Below are 16545 nucleotides of genomic sequence, written 5' to 3'. Positions count from 1 at the left end.
CATTACACTCTCTTTCTCTCTTCTCCTATGACCCCAAACAGGAAACAGTTGAAAGGTGAGAGCTGTTTTGGGGTCTCAGCATTTTGGTTTGACCATGCAATGACCGCAGAGTGACACACACACACACACACACACACAGGAAGGGGTGTAAGTGCAGGTTGTATCGGGGAGACTGACAGAGAGGTCAAGACTGATAACGTAGAACAATGACCTGACCCGGTCACCACACGGTCACTGTGTGTGTGTGTGTGTGTGTGTATATGTATATATGTGTGTGTGTGTGTGTGTGTGTGTGTGTGCGTGTGCATGTCTTGAGAGAGAAAGCTAATTTATGTGTGAGTGAAAGTCGTTATGTGTGAGACGTTGTGATGCATGTCTGAGAGAGGAAGCTGAGGAAGCTATATGTGTGTGTGTGTGTGTGTGTGTGTGTGTGTTCGGACCACTTTGAGCCCCCCCCCAAATACACCCCTGCCCGACTCCTGACCGCTAGCTGACCACTGGACTATCGGAAGTCCTGGACTGCTGCTCCCCTCCCTGTCCAATCAGGTCGCTGAATAGCTCTACTGCCATGACCACAGCTTGACCTGTTGTCACGGCGATAAGTTGGCTGGCCACAGACGGGACAGGAAGGTGAGAGAGAGGCCGAGAAACACACACACACACACACACACCAAGCGCTCTCACACATAAATAATGCCTCTGACTCATAAGTCAACAGATATGGACACACATGTACGTTTTTGACCAGCGACTATTTTTGCTGTTATCTTGAGCCGAGCAGGTCCGACAGTGGAAACACTTACACCCTGCTGTGTGTGTGTGTGTGTGTGTGTGTGTGTGTGTGTGTGTGCACATGCATGCACACGTGTCCTATAAAAGTACTCAACTTTAGAAACACATAGGGGAAAAAAAAAAAAAACGTGTGTGCATGCGTGAATGATAAAAGAGATGATAAAACAACGAACATAGCCAATGCTCAAATTATGGCCTGTGAGAGTGTGTGTGTTTGTGTGTATGTGTGTGTGTAGCCATGTGAGCGCTACATATAAATACGATGTTGTGCACTTGTATGTAGTGTATATGTGCGGTGTGTATTTGAGTGTGTGATCAGATAAGGGGTGTTTTGGGGGTCAGACGGTTAGTTCTCACCCCTCTCCGGCACTGACACTTAACCAAGTGACCCCAGACTGCACCCAATCCCACAAGAGAAGTGTGTGTGTGTTTATATGAGAGAGAGAGAGAGAGAGAGAGAGAGAGAGAGTGAGAGACTTTGGCTGGTTAAATTATTTATCCCAACACAACAAAAACAAAGAAAGAAAAAAGCTTCGAGCACAGATTCACTTAAGTGGAGGAGAGCCAAGGTCTCTCTCTCTCTCTCTCTCTCTCTCTCACAAACACACACACACACCCTGCCTCTCCATCTCCCTCACCTGACCTGAATGTGTGTGTTGTTACAGAGAATATGGGACCACTGCCGTGTGTATCTGCAAAAACAATCCCTTCAATTTTCATTGGTTCCGCCCATGCAAGTCCCCATGTAGCTGATAACACACATTGTACTGACCTTGGCACGAACCAGACTCTCTCTGTGTGTGTGTGTGTGTGTGTGTGTGTGTGTGTGTGTGTGTGTGTGTGTGTGTGTGTGTGTGTGCAGAGTTTAAGATCTTGAAATGTGGGTGTAAGACCATATTTTCATATGAACTTGTATTGCACGCCTGTCAAAGGCAAAGGTTTCAGTGCAATTTAGTGTTTGTGTCCTTGAATGTGTCCATGCCTGCCTTTGTGTGTGTGTGTGTGTGTGTGTGTGTGTGTGTGTGTGTGTGTGTGTGTGTGTGTGTGAGTGCCAAGGCCTCCGAATGTTAGCTACCCACCATGTTTCCATCTGCACTTGTATTTGTGTGCACAAGTCCGTCAAAAGCGTTGCTAAATTTTGTGCGAACTTGAACCGGGTTGTTTGCGTACATGTTTTGTGTGTGTGTGTGTGTGTGTGTGTGTGTGTGTGTCCCTCTCTCTCTCCCAATAGATCGGCGGGGTGAGCATTTAGATGTCCGTCTGGTGCTCATCCTCCTCTCGCCCTCTTTCTTCTCCTCTCATCCCGCTCTTTCACCCCTCTCCTCTCCGCTATTCATCCCCCCTTCTGTGACCGGTCAAACGCTTGAAGGGAAGTGTCAGCCTCCCGAGGAGAGAGAGAGAGAGCGGTCGAGAGACACGGGGAGAGAGAGCGGGGAGAGAGAGACCACCCTGTACGGCCGTATCACTTTCACCTGACTGCACTCTTTCACTCTCCATCCCTCGCTCCCACTCCCCCCCCAGCCCCGCTCCGTCCTCGTATTCATGGGTTGTTTTCTCTCGGCGAGCTCAGAATCTGGCCCGGAAAGCTCTAACTCCTTTTTTTTTTTTTTTTTCCCGTTGGTCATCCTTTCCTCGCTGTGCTCCAAGTTTTCCCTCCATCTTCTCCTGCCATCTTCCTTTACGTTCACTCTGCTTTCTCTCGCTCCCTCTTTTTCTTCGCTCCCATTTCTCCTTTCGTTTGTGTTTACGTTTTTCCACTCTCCCCTCCGCGCTTTCGCCATCGCCGTCCTTCTTTCCCTTCCATTCCCTTAATTTATCGGCTCACCCTTTCGTCTCGTCCTCGCCGTCGTCTTTCCACATCTGTCTGCGTCTGGTGAAGAGTTGAAAGGGTCAAAGGTCAAGCCACTGCTGACGTGGTCAAGCCTGTAAGCCCGTGTAACGGAGAGGAGCTGGCCTCGATTCAACCCTGACAGACGCACACACGGCTCATCCCTGTCTTGTCAGCAGGCCCCTTCCTGAACCTGACCTGTCTCACACACACACACACACACACACACACACACACACACACACACACACACACACACACACACACACACACACACACACACACACACACACACACACACACACACACACACACACACACACACACACACACACACACACACACATACAGAGCAGCCGTCCTAACATGACCACAGCCCTCCGGAATGCGACAGTAGCAGATTCTTCTGTCTCCTTCACCTCTTCTGACCCATTCGTCTCTTCCTGTCCTCTGTCTCACCTCTGTCTATCCATCTCTTTATCTCCTCTGCCCTGTTTTCACACTATTACTTTATCTCCCTCTGCCTCCTCTTCAACAAACTGGGCCAAGGCTTTTTACACGCTGGTAGCTCTCTCGGCGAACCCGGAGCTAAATGCCCCACGAGTCCCGGTGCTAGCTTAAATTTTGGCCCCGAGGTAATGCATAAAAATTGCAAGAATCTAACGGGGAGCAGGGGCTGGTTTCAGCTGAAAAAGGTTTGACCTAAGATTTCTAAAACAGCGCCGAGCTGACTGACGCGGCGTAAAAGCACGTATGTCAGGTTTGGATCGGCTCTCTAGGCAAGTTTTTCCGGCAAAGCTGTAGGAACAAACAGGTCAAAGGATCAGTTATATTCTGGTGGTGTATAGTTTGGTAAGTAAGGCTTCGGCCTCCATTGATTAGAAAGCTGATGTTGATCAGTTTTTCAGTGACGAATGAACAGGGCTCGAGAAGTGCAATGAGAGGGAAAAAAAAATATTTCGAAGCCACAATTTGTAGCCACAAGATATAACCCGGTACCTCAATTTAATAAACTCGTTCCAGTGTTTTACTTACTATGTGGTCACGAGATAAATATGCAGTGGTCGTCCTTGACTGCGACTGAAACAGACAGCATTTGTCCCTAAAGATCTCCGGGCACAGACCAGCTTCCCATGTACGCAGCACCTTAACTGTTTATTTATTATTTATTATCTATATATTACATCCTAGGTTAATATACATTCACACTGTTTTTCAGACTGGAGGGGAAGTGGTGATTCCTTAAGAGGCCGAATCAAGTCGGTCAGTTCCTGAATCCCAGTACCGGGCGTCGGGTTCTGCCACTTGGTTCTTGGTTTCGTGGTTTCATGCTAACTCTCCTTATCTATACAATCATGTATATACTTCAGTTCCATCTGTATATTTCATATTCATTACCATCTGTATATTTCACATCTCATATCTCTTTTTCTTAGGTTAGCCCTTATTGTATATTTTGAGTCTTTAGTCTTTATAGTCTCTATTGTATATTTTTAGCCTTTATTCTTTTTTTAGTTAACTTTATTGTATGTTTCTACTGTTGCTGCTGGAACACCAGAATTTCCCTGGTTGGGATCAATTAAGTATATCTATCTATCTATCTATCTATCTATCTATCTATCTACCACAAGAAATGGCTTAGAGACCCCAAGATTGTGCTTTGAGGCATTTATTAATGCCACACTCCATGCCTTTACTTTATGACACTACATTTAAGAATTACAAAAATTAACAAAACATAAGGTATGCGGGTATAATGTTTTCTTGTTTGTGGGTTAGCATTGAGAGCTGAGCATTGAGTTGGCAAGCTAAGCTAATGTTAATCAAGCTACCATTGCTTCTTCCCTGTTACATAGATAGATAGATATAGATAGATAGATAGATACTTTATCCATCCCGAAGGAAATTCACAGTTTTCAGCGGTATCCACAGACTTCAAGATTAAATAAATAAAAAATAAAGAATAAAAGATGACACTAGAGATCTAAAGATCTAAGTACCCAATGTGCAAAAAAAAAAAAAACAATGTGCAAAAAACCATGTGCATAGATGTATACAATGTGCATAGATGTGGGCAATGTGCAAATTTACAGTATAACGCATAGATGTGGGCAATGTGCAAATTTACAGTATAAATATATTACTAGAAACAAAGCTTTACAGGTCAGTGTGCTTGCAGCCTCATGCACAGCACTAGCTGCCAGGGTTTGGGACTTCATTCCCATTGTGGTCATGTGATAAAATGCATGGACAAAAGCAATGAGAAACCTCCATCAAACAGCACGTTGTGTCTAAATACCTTCTCAAATACTGTCTAGCAACCATATGTTCCAATGCGAATGAGGCAACAATGCTGTGGTAACCCCTTAGGCGTAGTTGCTCAAGATCTTGCCTTGTTGAATTTAAGATATATACCCACTTAAGCGAAGGTAAACATAATGGGAGCATGAGGCGAGGCTGTGTGACGTGAAAACCACGTCTGTCGCTGTGTTGTTTCCATCTTCTGTTGCTGCGTTTCTTCTTCTCCTCGTCTTTCCTCATTTCCCCCCTCGCTCTTTCCACTCCAAACCCTCAGGCATTTTCCTTTTATCTCCAAACTTCAGCCAAATCTTCCCTCCCTCCCCTGCCCCCCCTGTCCTGCTCCTCCCTGCCTGTCTCTCGCTCCCTCACTCGTCTGGGTTACAAAGAGGTGAGATGGAGGTTTCCTCTCCCATTGGGCCTCATCTCGTCCCTTAGCCTGTCTGTTACCTCAACACACACACAGACACACACACACACACACACACACACAGGGCAGAGCAGGGGAATCTGCTATCCTGTCACTGGATAATCGCTACTGGCCATGCTGGTCAATCTCCACACACACACACACACACACACACACACACACATGCACGCAAGGGATAAGGGGAGCAGTAGTCTTGCTGTGACATGTTGCTTTTGGAGAGAGAGAGGGAAGCCTCATGAGGTAATGGTTGGGACAGACTCTCTCTCTCTCTCACACACACACACACACACACACACACACACACACACACACACACATATATATATGCAGGCGTCAGACAGAGGGCAGACGGTTCGAAACCAGACGTGTGTGTGTGTGTGTGCGTGTGTGTGCGTATGAGTGTTCCTAAGGGAACCAAATGGCTAGACCAAGAAGATGAATGTGCATCACAGAGGGTCAAAAGTGACTGAATGGAGGACCGACAGATGAACAGAGAGAAAGAAGGATGGAGGGAAGATGAAGAGATGGAGAGAAGGATTGAGTGCAGAAAGAAACAGAACGTGGCTCATTTTGACAATAAAGCTGGAGAAAAGGTAAAAAAGACCAAGGCAGGGAGAGAATAAAAGGAATGAAAAAGGAGGAGGAGGAGGAGGAAAAGGCAAAGAAAGAAAAGACGGTGAAAAGCGAGAGGAAAGAGGAAAAAGAAGAGTGGAAATGAAAGAGCAAAAGAAGAATAAAGCAAAGATAAAATATGAGAATTTTATAATCAGACAAAGATAGAGACAGAAAAAAACATACAAAGAAGACAGGTGTAAAGAAATGAAGGAAAACAGAGGAGAACAGAAATGAGTTATGGACTTGATTTTGTATTTGCTTCGGCAACAGCGTTTCATCTGACATTCATGCCAACGACATAAATCAAATTAGAGGAAAAATGAAAAGGAGGAGATACCCAGAGAAGAAGAAGAGCAAAGGAGAGAAAAAGGGAAGAAGAAAAAGTAAAAAAAAAAAAAAGGAGTTAATGTTCGATAAAATCAAGACTGAGGAAAAAAAAAAGACGAGAAAGAGAGAAAAATGGGGGTGGAGGGGACAGAGATGATCCAAAAAAAGAGAAAAGAGATAGATGAATGGATGGAATTTCACCGTCTGTGGTCAACCAAAGGAATGAAAGCGGGACCAATCAATGATAGGAGACACGCACGCATGCACGAACAAAACACACACACACACACACACACACACACACACACACACACACACACACACACACAAATGAAACACACACACACGCGACTGGGCTGAAGGTGGAAGAATGCATGCCTGGCGTATGAAGGAGTGGAGAAGGGGATGAGTGGAAGTCTACTGTTGCAAGCGTTTTTCTGGGGGGATGCCACACCGCAACGTGCGCGCGCACACACACACACACACACACACACACACACACACACACACACACGGGCCAGCCAAAGGTTTGAAGTAACCACAGACTTCTGAATGTTCTAAATATAGGAGAAATGATATGATCTGTGGAATAGGGCAGCCAGGGGAGCGCTCTCTCTCTCTCGCTCTCTCTCTCTGTCTGTCTGTCTGTCTCTCTCTCGCTCTCTCTCTCACACACACACACACACACACACACTGTAACACCATCACCCTCCTACACTCTCCAAATTATGTAGCAATGCAGAGAACAGGAGAGAGCTGTTGACAGCAAAGATAAGCTTGTTAGAGGGGATCTACATATTTCTGTGGACAGTTTTGAATAGTTTGCCATAAACGTATAAAAGCTGCCCTGTGCGTTGCTGCATTTAGTCCATAGCGACTCTAAAGCTTTGGCTAATATACAGGTGACTGTGGATATGAATGTGGAGTGTGAATAGATTAAAATAGACTTAGATTAACTGTTTATCCAAGACATTTTACCCCTTGTTAAAGAATATATTAAATAAGGTCAAACAGGCTTGGGCCAAGTGTTAACCCAAGGCTAATGTATTGATGATGAGGTAAGAATGCTGTGTTTTCTTATTACACTGCTGTGTTGAATACTTTTAATAATTGTTTTTGGCCAATGAACGCAACCTGAGGTCGGCTATTTCTGAATAACAGACTGCTGTTTGCAATCGAACCACGTCAGTCAAGACGGCTGATCTGTTTTGCTGATCTCTGTTCAAAATAACATGTGACAGCTTCCACCGACGAAATGTTACCGCAGAACGAGCTTTCAGCAGAGGCTTGTAAACTATTTTACCTTGTAATACAATCACTTCAAATGAGTATTCTGTGTGAAATGATGAATGTCTTGGGTGAGTGGCTGTGTAATAAGCAGGATTAATGGCTGATCATAATACGACTGCCTTTGTGCATCATTTCTGCAGTTTGAGCTTTGGCAACGAGGCACTGGCAATCGGGGGATCTGCTCATCCGTCATCCGTTCTCTCTCTCCCCTGTGATAAATTCTCAATAACATATCCAGAACGTAACAAACTGCTCCAACAAGCTGGCAGTTTCTGCTTCTCCGGCTGGTTTTGTTCTCTTTTGGTAGACGACTCAGCCCCCATGTGCAGGAGTTCAGAAAACCTAATCTGTAATCTGGGTGAAGAGTTAAACCTTGAGCATTCTCATGCACAATGAAGCTTTTTAAGATAAGTTTTGAATAGGAAAATCGTTTTTTTTTTTCTGTATTGAAGTTGATGTCACTTTAAAGAGTTGACTTAGCAAGTGCTGCTTAAAAAGCATAAAAAAAAGCAAATTGAACTTAGAAACTTTCAGGCTTACCACTGACTTTGACAATGGATAAAACTGTTCTCTAAGCATTTATTTATTTATTTATTTTAATTTTGAGTTAATCCTTGTGTTTCAAATAAAAGAAAGAACTAGGAAGTTTTTTTTAATGACTAATGAATAAACTTCTAACCCATTTTGTACTCACTAGGTGGAGATAAACAATGAGAGATGGCAAACTACTCTACCTTAAGCGTCCTTTGTGTGGTCTGCAAATAGCCAGTGTTACGTTTTTCCTGCCTTTATATCTATATATGCCAATTTTACATGTTTTTTGGGCAAATTAAATATTATATGGTCTCATGTCAAATGAGACCATATAATAGTCGTTGCACTTGCCAGGTAGAAATATCGTTTGTAGAATGAATTCCCATCGCTCAGGAAATGAGGAAACACACAGATATCCAATGACTGTGAAAAGTTCAGCCTCGGCCCACAGGCTCGCTGACCGTCCAAGTTTCACTGGAAATGACTAGACGCCTACTGACTTTTTAATTGTTGTACTTGCAGTCTGAATGATGATTATCTTATATTACATTACATCTTAGAAAAAGAGGGGCAGTCTATCGCTAAAAGCCGGGGAAGACCTGGTTACTTCACTGGCCGATTGGAATGCACTGCAAAGAAAACAATATGGCTGTAAGCTGCCCAACATCAAGCCTGACAAGAACATAAAAGACACACATTAATATCTTCAGACAACAGGAGACATCAAACAAATGCTCTATTTTTGTGCATCTATCACACATGCCTTAAAGAAGGCATCTTGTGTGTGTGTGTGTGTGTGTGTGTGTGTGTGTGTGTGTGTGTGTGGGTGTGTGTGTGGGTGTGGGTGAGTGTGTGCAACTGCTGTGCATTTGTCAATCTGCAAAGACAGAGTGTGTGTCTGTCTCCTTCTCTATGTGCGCTGTGTGTGTCCATATAAGTATTAAGTGTGTGTGTGTGTGTGTGTGTGTGTGTGTGTGTCCTGGGGAACTCTTGTCTCGGCCCTGTCCCAGGACCCCGGAACCTTCCAGAACACCGAGACCCGTCCGCACAACAAACAGCCCCGTCAGCGTGATTTATCGACCATTCACCATTCGGTCACACACACACACACACACACACACACACACACGCACACACACACACACACACACACACACACACACACACACATATACACACACATAGACGCACGCACGTAAACACATATAAGTACAAACACACGCGCAGCGCTCCGCCCAGTTTCACACACATCACGAGGATCTCACACACACACATGCACACACACAGATGAGTACACACTGAAATTATGTATGAAAGCGCGTTCGGTGGGAAGAAGCCGCAGTCTTTTGATATGATAAGAATGGTAAAAAAAAAAACAAACAATGGATGAAGAAAGGAGGAGAGAGAAAGGAGGAGAGAGGGAGGTGAATAACTCCAAAAGGAGCAACAGAGTCAACCGATTCTGATCGGCAAAAGAAAGACGAAAAGGGAGAAGGGAGGACGGGGGGAAGAGGAGGAGGAGGAGGGGGGGACGGAGAGAAGAGGGAAAAGACAAAATGAAAGAGTGCAGGAGGAGATGGGGAGGGGAGGAGAAGAACGCGAATGAGGGAGAGGAAAGAAAAGAAGGGCAAGAGAGGGGATGGACAGGGAGGAAGAGGAAGATGAAGAGGAGGGGGGGTTGTGAAGTAAACACTGATGCCGGATGAATGCAATTTTCTTCTTCCTTTTTCTCTCTCTCTCCCCGTCTTCCCCCCTTCCTTCTCCTCCTCCGAGCGCGAGAACAAGAGGCACTGCATCATCCCGACAGGCGCAGAAAGAGAAGAGAGGGGGAGAGAAAGAGGGATTGTGACGGAGGGATAAAGGGCTATCCGTCTCTGTCTGTCACCTCATTCATCGTCCCCTGCTCCGTCCTGCCGGCCCATCCGTCATCTGCTGTCACACACACACACACACACACACACACAAAATATAGACACACACTTTCCACCCGCTTTCACACCACTCGACAACGACGATGACACACACCAAGTGATAGACTGCACGCACAAACACACACACACAAGCGCACACAAACGCACACACTGCAGGCAGGCAGGCACACAAAACTTGCACTCCCTCTCCGCCCTGTTTCACACATTCATGATGATGAGACACACACACACACACACACACACACACACAAACACGCACACTTTGCTCAGTTTCACACACTCACCAGTGATGAGCGACACACAAACTCACTTGCTGCCCGCTTTCACACACTCAACAATGATGACAAACAAGTACGCACGCACACACACACACACACACACACACATTTTCACTCCCTCTCCGCCCTGTTTCACACATGCACAACGATGACAGACACACACACACTGCAGAGTTTCACACACGCAGTGCTGACAGACACACAAACACAAATTAAAGTCTCGCCCTCAGACGTACTCAATAAAAATGAAGTTTGCAGTCACACTCTATTCCGTGTGCACAAACACACACACACACACACACACACACACAAAAATTCCGCCCCATATCCTCGATTCTCAGCCTCCTGTCCAGAGCACAACGGAGCCGTCCAGTTCTGCTTTTCCCAGGCCCCGATACAAGACGACCGAACAAACTGCCAGTCCAGTCCCTCCGTGTTTCTCAATACGGGGTGCAGGGGCCGGGGCTGGCCTCTGGGATCCAGTCAGGTGGTCCTGAACTGGGATAAAAGTCCCACCAGGTGCTGAGATTTCTGCATTCAATACTCTCTTTCTGGCCCGCACACTGGCATTTCAACACACTCCTGATCGACTGGCATTTTCATCTGCTCAGCAATGAAGGACGAGGTCACCAGAAAATGCGATGCAAGACATTTCAGCTACAAAGGCTCCAAGGCCTCACTGTTGGTGTTTAACATGCAAACACAATGTTGACGGCTCACATCAGGCCTGGCATCTTTATTTCACATCGCCTCCTCTCCCCGCCACAATGTTTCTTGTCTCTCCTCACCTTCATTGAGCCAGTAAAGGCAAAAGGATGAAAATAAATAAATGTTACGTAGAAGGCGGTAAGTTGTATAGATATGGTTGCAGGTACTTGTTGCTAATCGTAATAAAGGTGATAACTTCATGTCTGTTTAAGAAAAAAAAACACTAGTAGTAATAGTAATAACAAAACCAGAAACACACAGTCACGAAAGGCAGTTCTGTCCCTCTACAAGCTGAAACTATTTCACTGCGATATGCCATTTGTTGCACTTTCTTTGTGCACTGGTTTCAAAAACTATATACGGGACAGCTAACCCTATAAAGCCTGAAATATGAAAGAATTGGCAGAAAATTCCAATTTTTTGAAACTGAACCCTTTATTTAGTCCTATAACAAAATCTATATATTAAAAAAAATCAAAAAATATGTTATTACACGACCTTTCTGGTGTATGATATATGATATGTACTTGAAGTGCCAATGGTATGGTCCAGGGTGAACAGGGGAAGTGTTCAAAGGTATACAACAGTATTTTGGTCAAGTATTGATTAAACTGAAAACGAAAAATGGAATTGAAAATGTGTATCATATATGATACAAATAGCTTTATAGGGTTAAGAATAAGTGATCAGTTTTCAATTATTGATGTGTATGGGAAATTTTAAGGGACTTGGTGATGGGACTAAATCCCTTCACCCACCCCAAATCAAAAACACAGCTCCATTTCAATCCAGTGACCCTTCACTGTGAACTTACTTAATGCAACAGAGTAAGTATTCACATTTAAGCGACTCAGTCTATTGACCCGTGTGTATTGATCACTGACTGGAAACTGGGTCGTTCTTGGAGTAAGAATGGGATATTTATAGGATGACCATACCAGAAACTAAAAGCTGGCTTTGAAGACAATGTGCTCATCATTTTGACACCAAATGCAAACTGGCTAGAGTAGATTCTCACTGAAGAATCACTGGTGTGGAAACAGTAAAGGTAATATATGAATATATGAGAGTCTCAAAAGAATTAACCACAGTTTATAGTGGAATTTAACAGAATAAAACTTGGCCTTTGGCAGCAGAGTTTCACTGCACTACATTATCCTTTTACTGCCTTTTCCTTACTTACTCTTCTGTGAACTATTTCTTTTTAACTGTGTTTTCAAAGTGCTGTTTAAAGGAAGATCATTACGATTTCAAAAGAGCAAAATTAGGAATGTTTGCATTGTATTGCAGGTAGGCAACTATAACCAAGAAACTCTTAAATCAGTGGTTCCTGAACTGGGGTCTGGGGACCACCAGGGGTCCTTGTGGGGGTTTGACAGGGTCCCCGGCAAGAGCAGAAATAGATTAATTTCAATTTTAGAGCTTTCTCAGGAAGCCAGAAGAGCAAGTGCATGAATACAGAACTGAAATGATTTCTAGTGATCCTTGTTTGACTACAAACACTTTTGTTCATTTCCTCACATCAAAATCTTCTAAAATGTAAGTCTATGGTCTATTTTGCATCTAATTTGGGGGTTCTTGATTTGAGGAAATCTGGGGACCCAAGTTTTAAAATGACTGACTTCCTCACATGCTGTGGTTTTGTAAACATGACTCCATCCTCACTGGATTCAGTGCGCTGGAGATCAGAGCAAAATCAGTAGGAGCAAGATGACGTTCTTTAATTTTCAGATTTTTCCCAGATATTGTGATTTTATTTAAACTGATTTTGCTGTTTGTTTGTTTTAACACTTTGTTTTGTCAATGTATTTTACTTACCTTTAGCAATCTTTTTTATTCAACAATGATGTTATGTTTCTGCTGTCTGTGCTGTTTTAGTCAGTATTACTTGTTTGGCATTCACTCTTTTGTTTTTTCAGCGATACCAAAAATGAGGGCCTAAATTTTCCTCTGAGCTTAAAAAGAAGGTGATGTATGAATGAATGAATGAATTTAGCACTGAAAATTAATTTTTGGCTTTATTTTTGCCATTCTGCGCTGCATCAGCCTGTTGTGTCAGTATGAAAGTCTCAAGATAACTGGCTGTGAGCAGCCATACAATGACACAGCTGCCTGGCTGCTTTGTTGAGTGTTCAATGTGGAGGAATGGGTTCAGAGGAAGAAGAGCAAAAGAGATGGACGGGTGGCTGGAGGAGAACAGAAGAAGGTAAAAAACAGGAAAAAAAGAAAGGTGAAAATGAGAGTTTTGGGGGCTTGAAAGGTAGGAGAGGAAGAAACGATGCACCAGTTCCACTGTTTTTGCCTGATTCCAAGTTCTCATTTTTCAAAAACTTCAGCCGCTGATACTGATCTCAAAAAATGTGTTCCTTAGTTTAACATAACATGAACAGCCTGAATAAATTTCACTAATTTTGATTAAACTTTTAAACTTCATTTTATTAGTCCTAACTTTCTGCTTATGCAGTATAACAAAGCTCTGGCTGTCCTAGACCTTAGATTTTTAAGATTTTTTTTTCTTTTCAAATTACAATTAAAGTCCAACTCTTAACAATAAATGTCTGCATTAAAAATATCTGACTGCCCGCAGCAATAAATGTAAAAGGAAATTAACTTCAGTATATATTTCATTCACTGGGTGACTTTTACAAAATTAAAGTGCAACATAAAATCTTGATAAAAGCACCACACGGCAGACATATTTTGGTATAAGCGCAGGTGCATAACCTTTGCAAAGCCACGATAGACGCACTATTTCTCTCTCTCTCTTTTTTTGGTCTCTTTGGACTTTATACTGTTTGATTTCATGCACCACTTTTCTAAATTCATTTTTTCAGCGACTGGCTACGGGCTACCAATCACTTTGATTTTTTGCAAAGCCGGTTGGGTTCTGGTCACTGACCAATTGATCGGTGCATCCCTGGAGAAGACTGAAGACAGGGAGAGAAGAAAAAAAGAGATTATAAAATGATGGCGATGGAACGAGGAAAGGAAGTATTAAAAAACAGACGAGAGAACGAGGAAGGCTCATTGTCGGGGTAACACTGATACCCCCCCATCAAAAAAAAAAAAAAAAAAAACACTAAGGGGAGAAAAGGAGAAAAAATCAGAAAACCAAGTGAACGAGGAAGAAGAGGAGGAGGTGTGGAGAGTGGGAGGATGGGAGGAAGGGGGGTAAAAAAAAAAAAAAGGACGAGGAGTGTGAGGACTGAGGGGAGGCGGCGAGAGAAAAAAGATAGCGGGGGGGAAAAAAAAGGAAGAAAGAAAGAGAGGGAGAGAACGAAGGAGAGAGGACCACGAGGGAGACAAAGACCTACTTGTCTCAAGTCACTGAAGGCCAGAAGCAACGTGTCACCCTGGAAGCCTGCGACCGGGCCGGCTCTGGCAAAACCTGTGGGAAAATACAAGCACCCCCCCCACAAAAAACACCCGGAGGGGGGGAGAAAACGGAATAATAAAAGACCTGGTCGGATTCGCTATGCATCGGGATAGATTGGCAGACAAATGACAGCCTGGGGAGGAGGAGGAGGAGGAGGAGGAGGAGGAAGGGGAGGAGGAAGGGGAGGGCAGGGTGTTAGAGTCATGTCGCTGGGTCGCTTGTTGAGTGTGTGTGTGTGTGTGTGTGTGTGTGTGCACCCCCAGTGTGGGAGGGGTAGTAGTGTATGCATGCTTGCGAAAGGGAGAGGGAGACTTGGGGTGCGTGCGTGTGTGTGTGTGTGTGTGTGTGTGTGTGCTTGTAGGTTTTGTAGTGGGTCAATGTGTGCGTGTGTGTGGAAGTGTGTGACACAGTTCCTTGCTGTTGTGGTGTGTGTGTGAGTGTGTGTATGTGTTATTTGTATAGGGCTTTGCCTGCAAGTCTGAGAACAGTCAAGGACTGCTGGATTTTGAACCCGGGGCGAGGCCTGCCTGCGTCTAAGTGTGTGAATATGTCTGTGTGTGTGTGTGTGTGTGTGTGTGTGTGTGTGTGTGTGTGTGTCGGGGTCGTACGGAGTGTAAGCTGGGGTCTTGGCGTCAGTTGGCCCCCGTAAACAAGCCGGCTGGTATTCTGAGCGAGGGAACGAAAGAGGAGTGCCGCGGAGTGAAGAGGAGGAAAAACATTTTAAAAAAGAGAGAGCGAGCCTGTAGCTAATCTCTTTCACCTCAGGACACACCACACACACACACACACACACACACACACACACACACACACACACACACACACACACACACACACACATAGAGAGAAACACAAGGCCTTACACACCACAGCACCGATTACACGCCTGCCATCTTCAGTGACCCCCGCGACACACACACACACACACACGCACAATGAGGCTAGCAAACAGCCAAACAAACCTTTCATGTCCTTGTTTCTCTCGTCCAAACCTCCATTTCTTACCTGCTAACTTTTACCCTTCCCCTCTTTCCCCTCTTTTTTTCTTTCTTCATCTCTTTCCTTCCCCCTCGCCATTTCTGCTTTTTCATTTTTTTGTCATTCCGTGCTGCCTCATTTTTGTCTGCCGCTTCTTTTTTTTTTTTTTTTACCTCCTTTTCCCCTCTTTTATCACTTTCCTTTTCTGTCTTCATTCCTTTTTCGAACTCGTGCCCTCCCCACTTTGGTTACCTAATTTTTCCCTTCTTCCTCGCCATTTTCCTTCGTTTCCGCTCATTTGATCTTTTCACCTTCCTTTTTCTGGCTCCATTTTCTACCTTGCGTTTGTCTTCTGTTTTTTTTTTTACCTGCCTTTCCTCATTCCTCCTCTCCACTTTCCGTTGGAGTTTGCCCATTTTTCAGCATCATTTTTCTGTGCCCTTCTCTCTCTCTCTTTCTCTCTCTACCGGAGTATCTCTCCCTCTCCATTTTGCTTTGTTTACCTGTCTGCTGCTTTTTCTACATCACCTTCTCTCTCAATCTCTACCTCAGGTTTATCTCTCTCCATTTTCCTTGCCCATTTTCCTTGATTGCCCATTTTCCAACCTCATTTTTCATTATCTCTCTCTCTCTCTTTTCTTCTTTCGCCCTCTCTACTTTCATTGTTCTACTTCCTTTTTCTGTTTCTGCCCCCATTTCAGTCCATTCATTTATAAGAATTTTTCATTCTCACTCTCCACTCCGTTTTCTTTTTTCATTCCTTTTTGCTTCTAAATCTTTGCTATTAATTTGATTCATTTTTTTTTTTAGTTTTTTCTCTCTAATTTATTTTTTCTACACTTTCATTTCCGTCCTCTCTCGACTGTCTCTTTTTTCTTTTCTTGTTTTCCCTTGATCTTCGACTCCTTTTTCCTCCCGCTCACCTGTTCTCCAGGCCGTTTTCTCCTCACTACTTGCTTTATTGACTCCTCCTCTCTCTCTCTCTCTCTCTCCCCTTTTCTTCCCCAGTGACCTTTTTCATTTCACCTATCGGCTCCCAACTCTTTTCTGGCACAATCCCTCCATTTATTTAACCTATAATCCCTCTTCTTGTGCTCTCCATTGCTTCCGCTTTCTTTCAAACCCTAACCCTTAATTTTGGTTTTAATCCCTCCTCTCAT

At 44.0% G+C, this 16545-nt stretch overlaps 1 protein-coding gene across 1 annotated transcript in view; it reads right to left on the bottom strand.

Moving 5' to 3' along the window:
• The window catches only part of exoc6b (exocyst complex component 6B), a 113364-nt gene that overhangs the window by 17526 nt on the left and 79293 nt on the right, over positions 1-16545 (bottom strand). The window contains exon 20 of the mRNA XM_030076727.1: positions 14346-14419. Within this exon, the coding sequence (XP_029932587.1) occupies positions 14346-14419 (74 nt within the window). The remainder of the gene's footprint in view (positions 1-14345; positions 14420-16545) is intronic.

The sequence above is a fragment of the Myripristis murdjan genome, chromosome 18 (assembly GCF_902150065.1).
Source record: "Myripristis murdjan chromosome 18, fMyrMur1.1, whole genome shotgun sequence".
Taxonomy (NCBI): Eukaryota; Metazoa; Chordata; class Actinopteri; order Holocentriformes; family Holocentridae; genus Myripristis; species Myripristis murdjan.
This window is presented reverse-complemented; position numbering and strand designations above follow the sequence as displayed.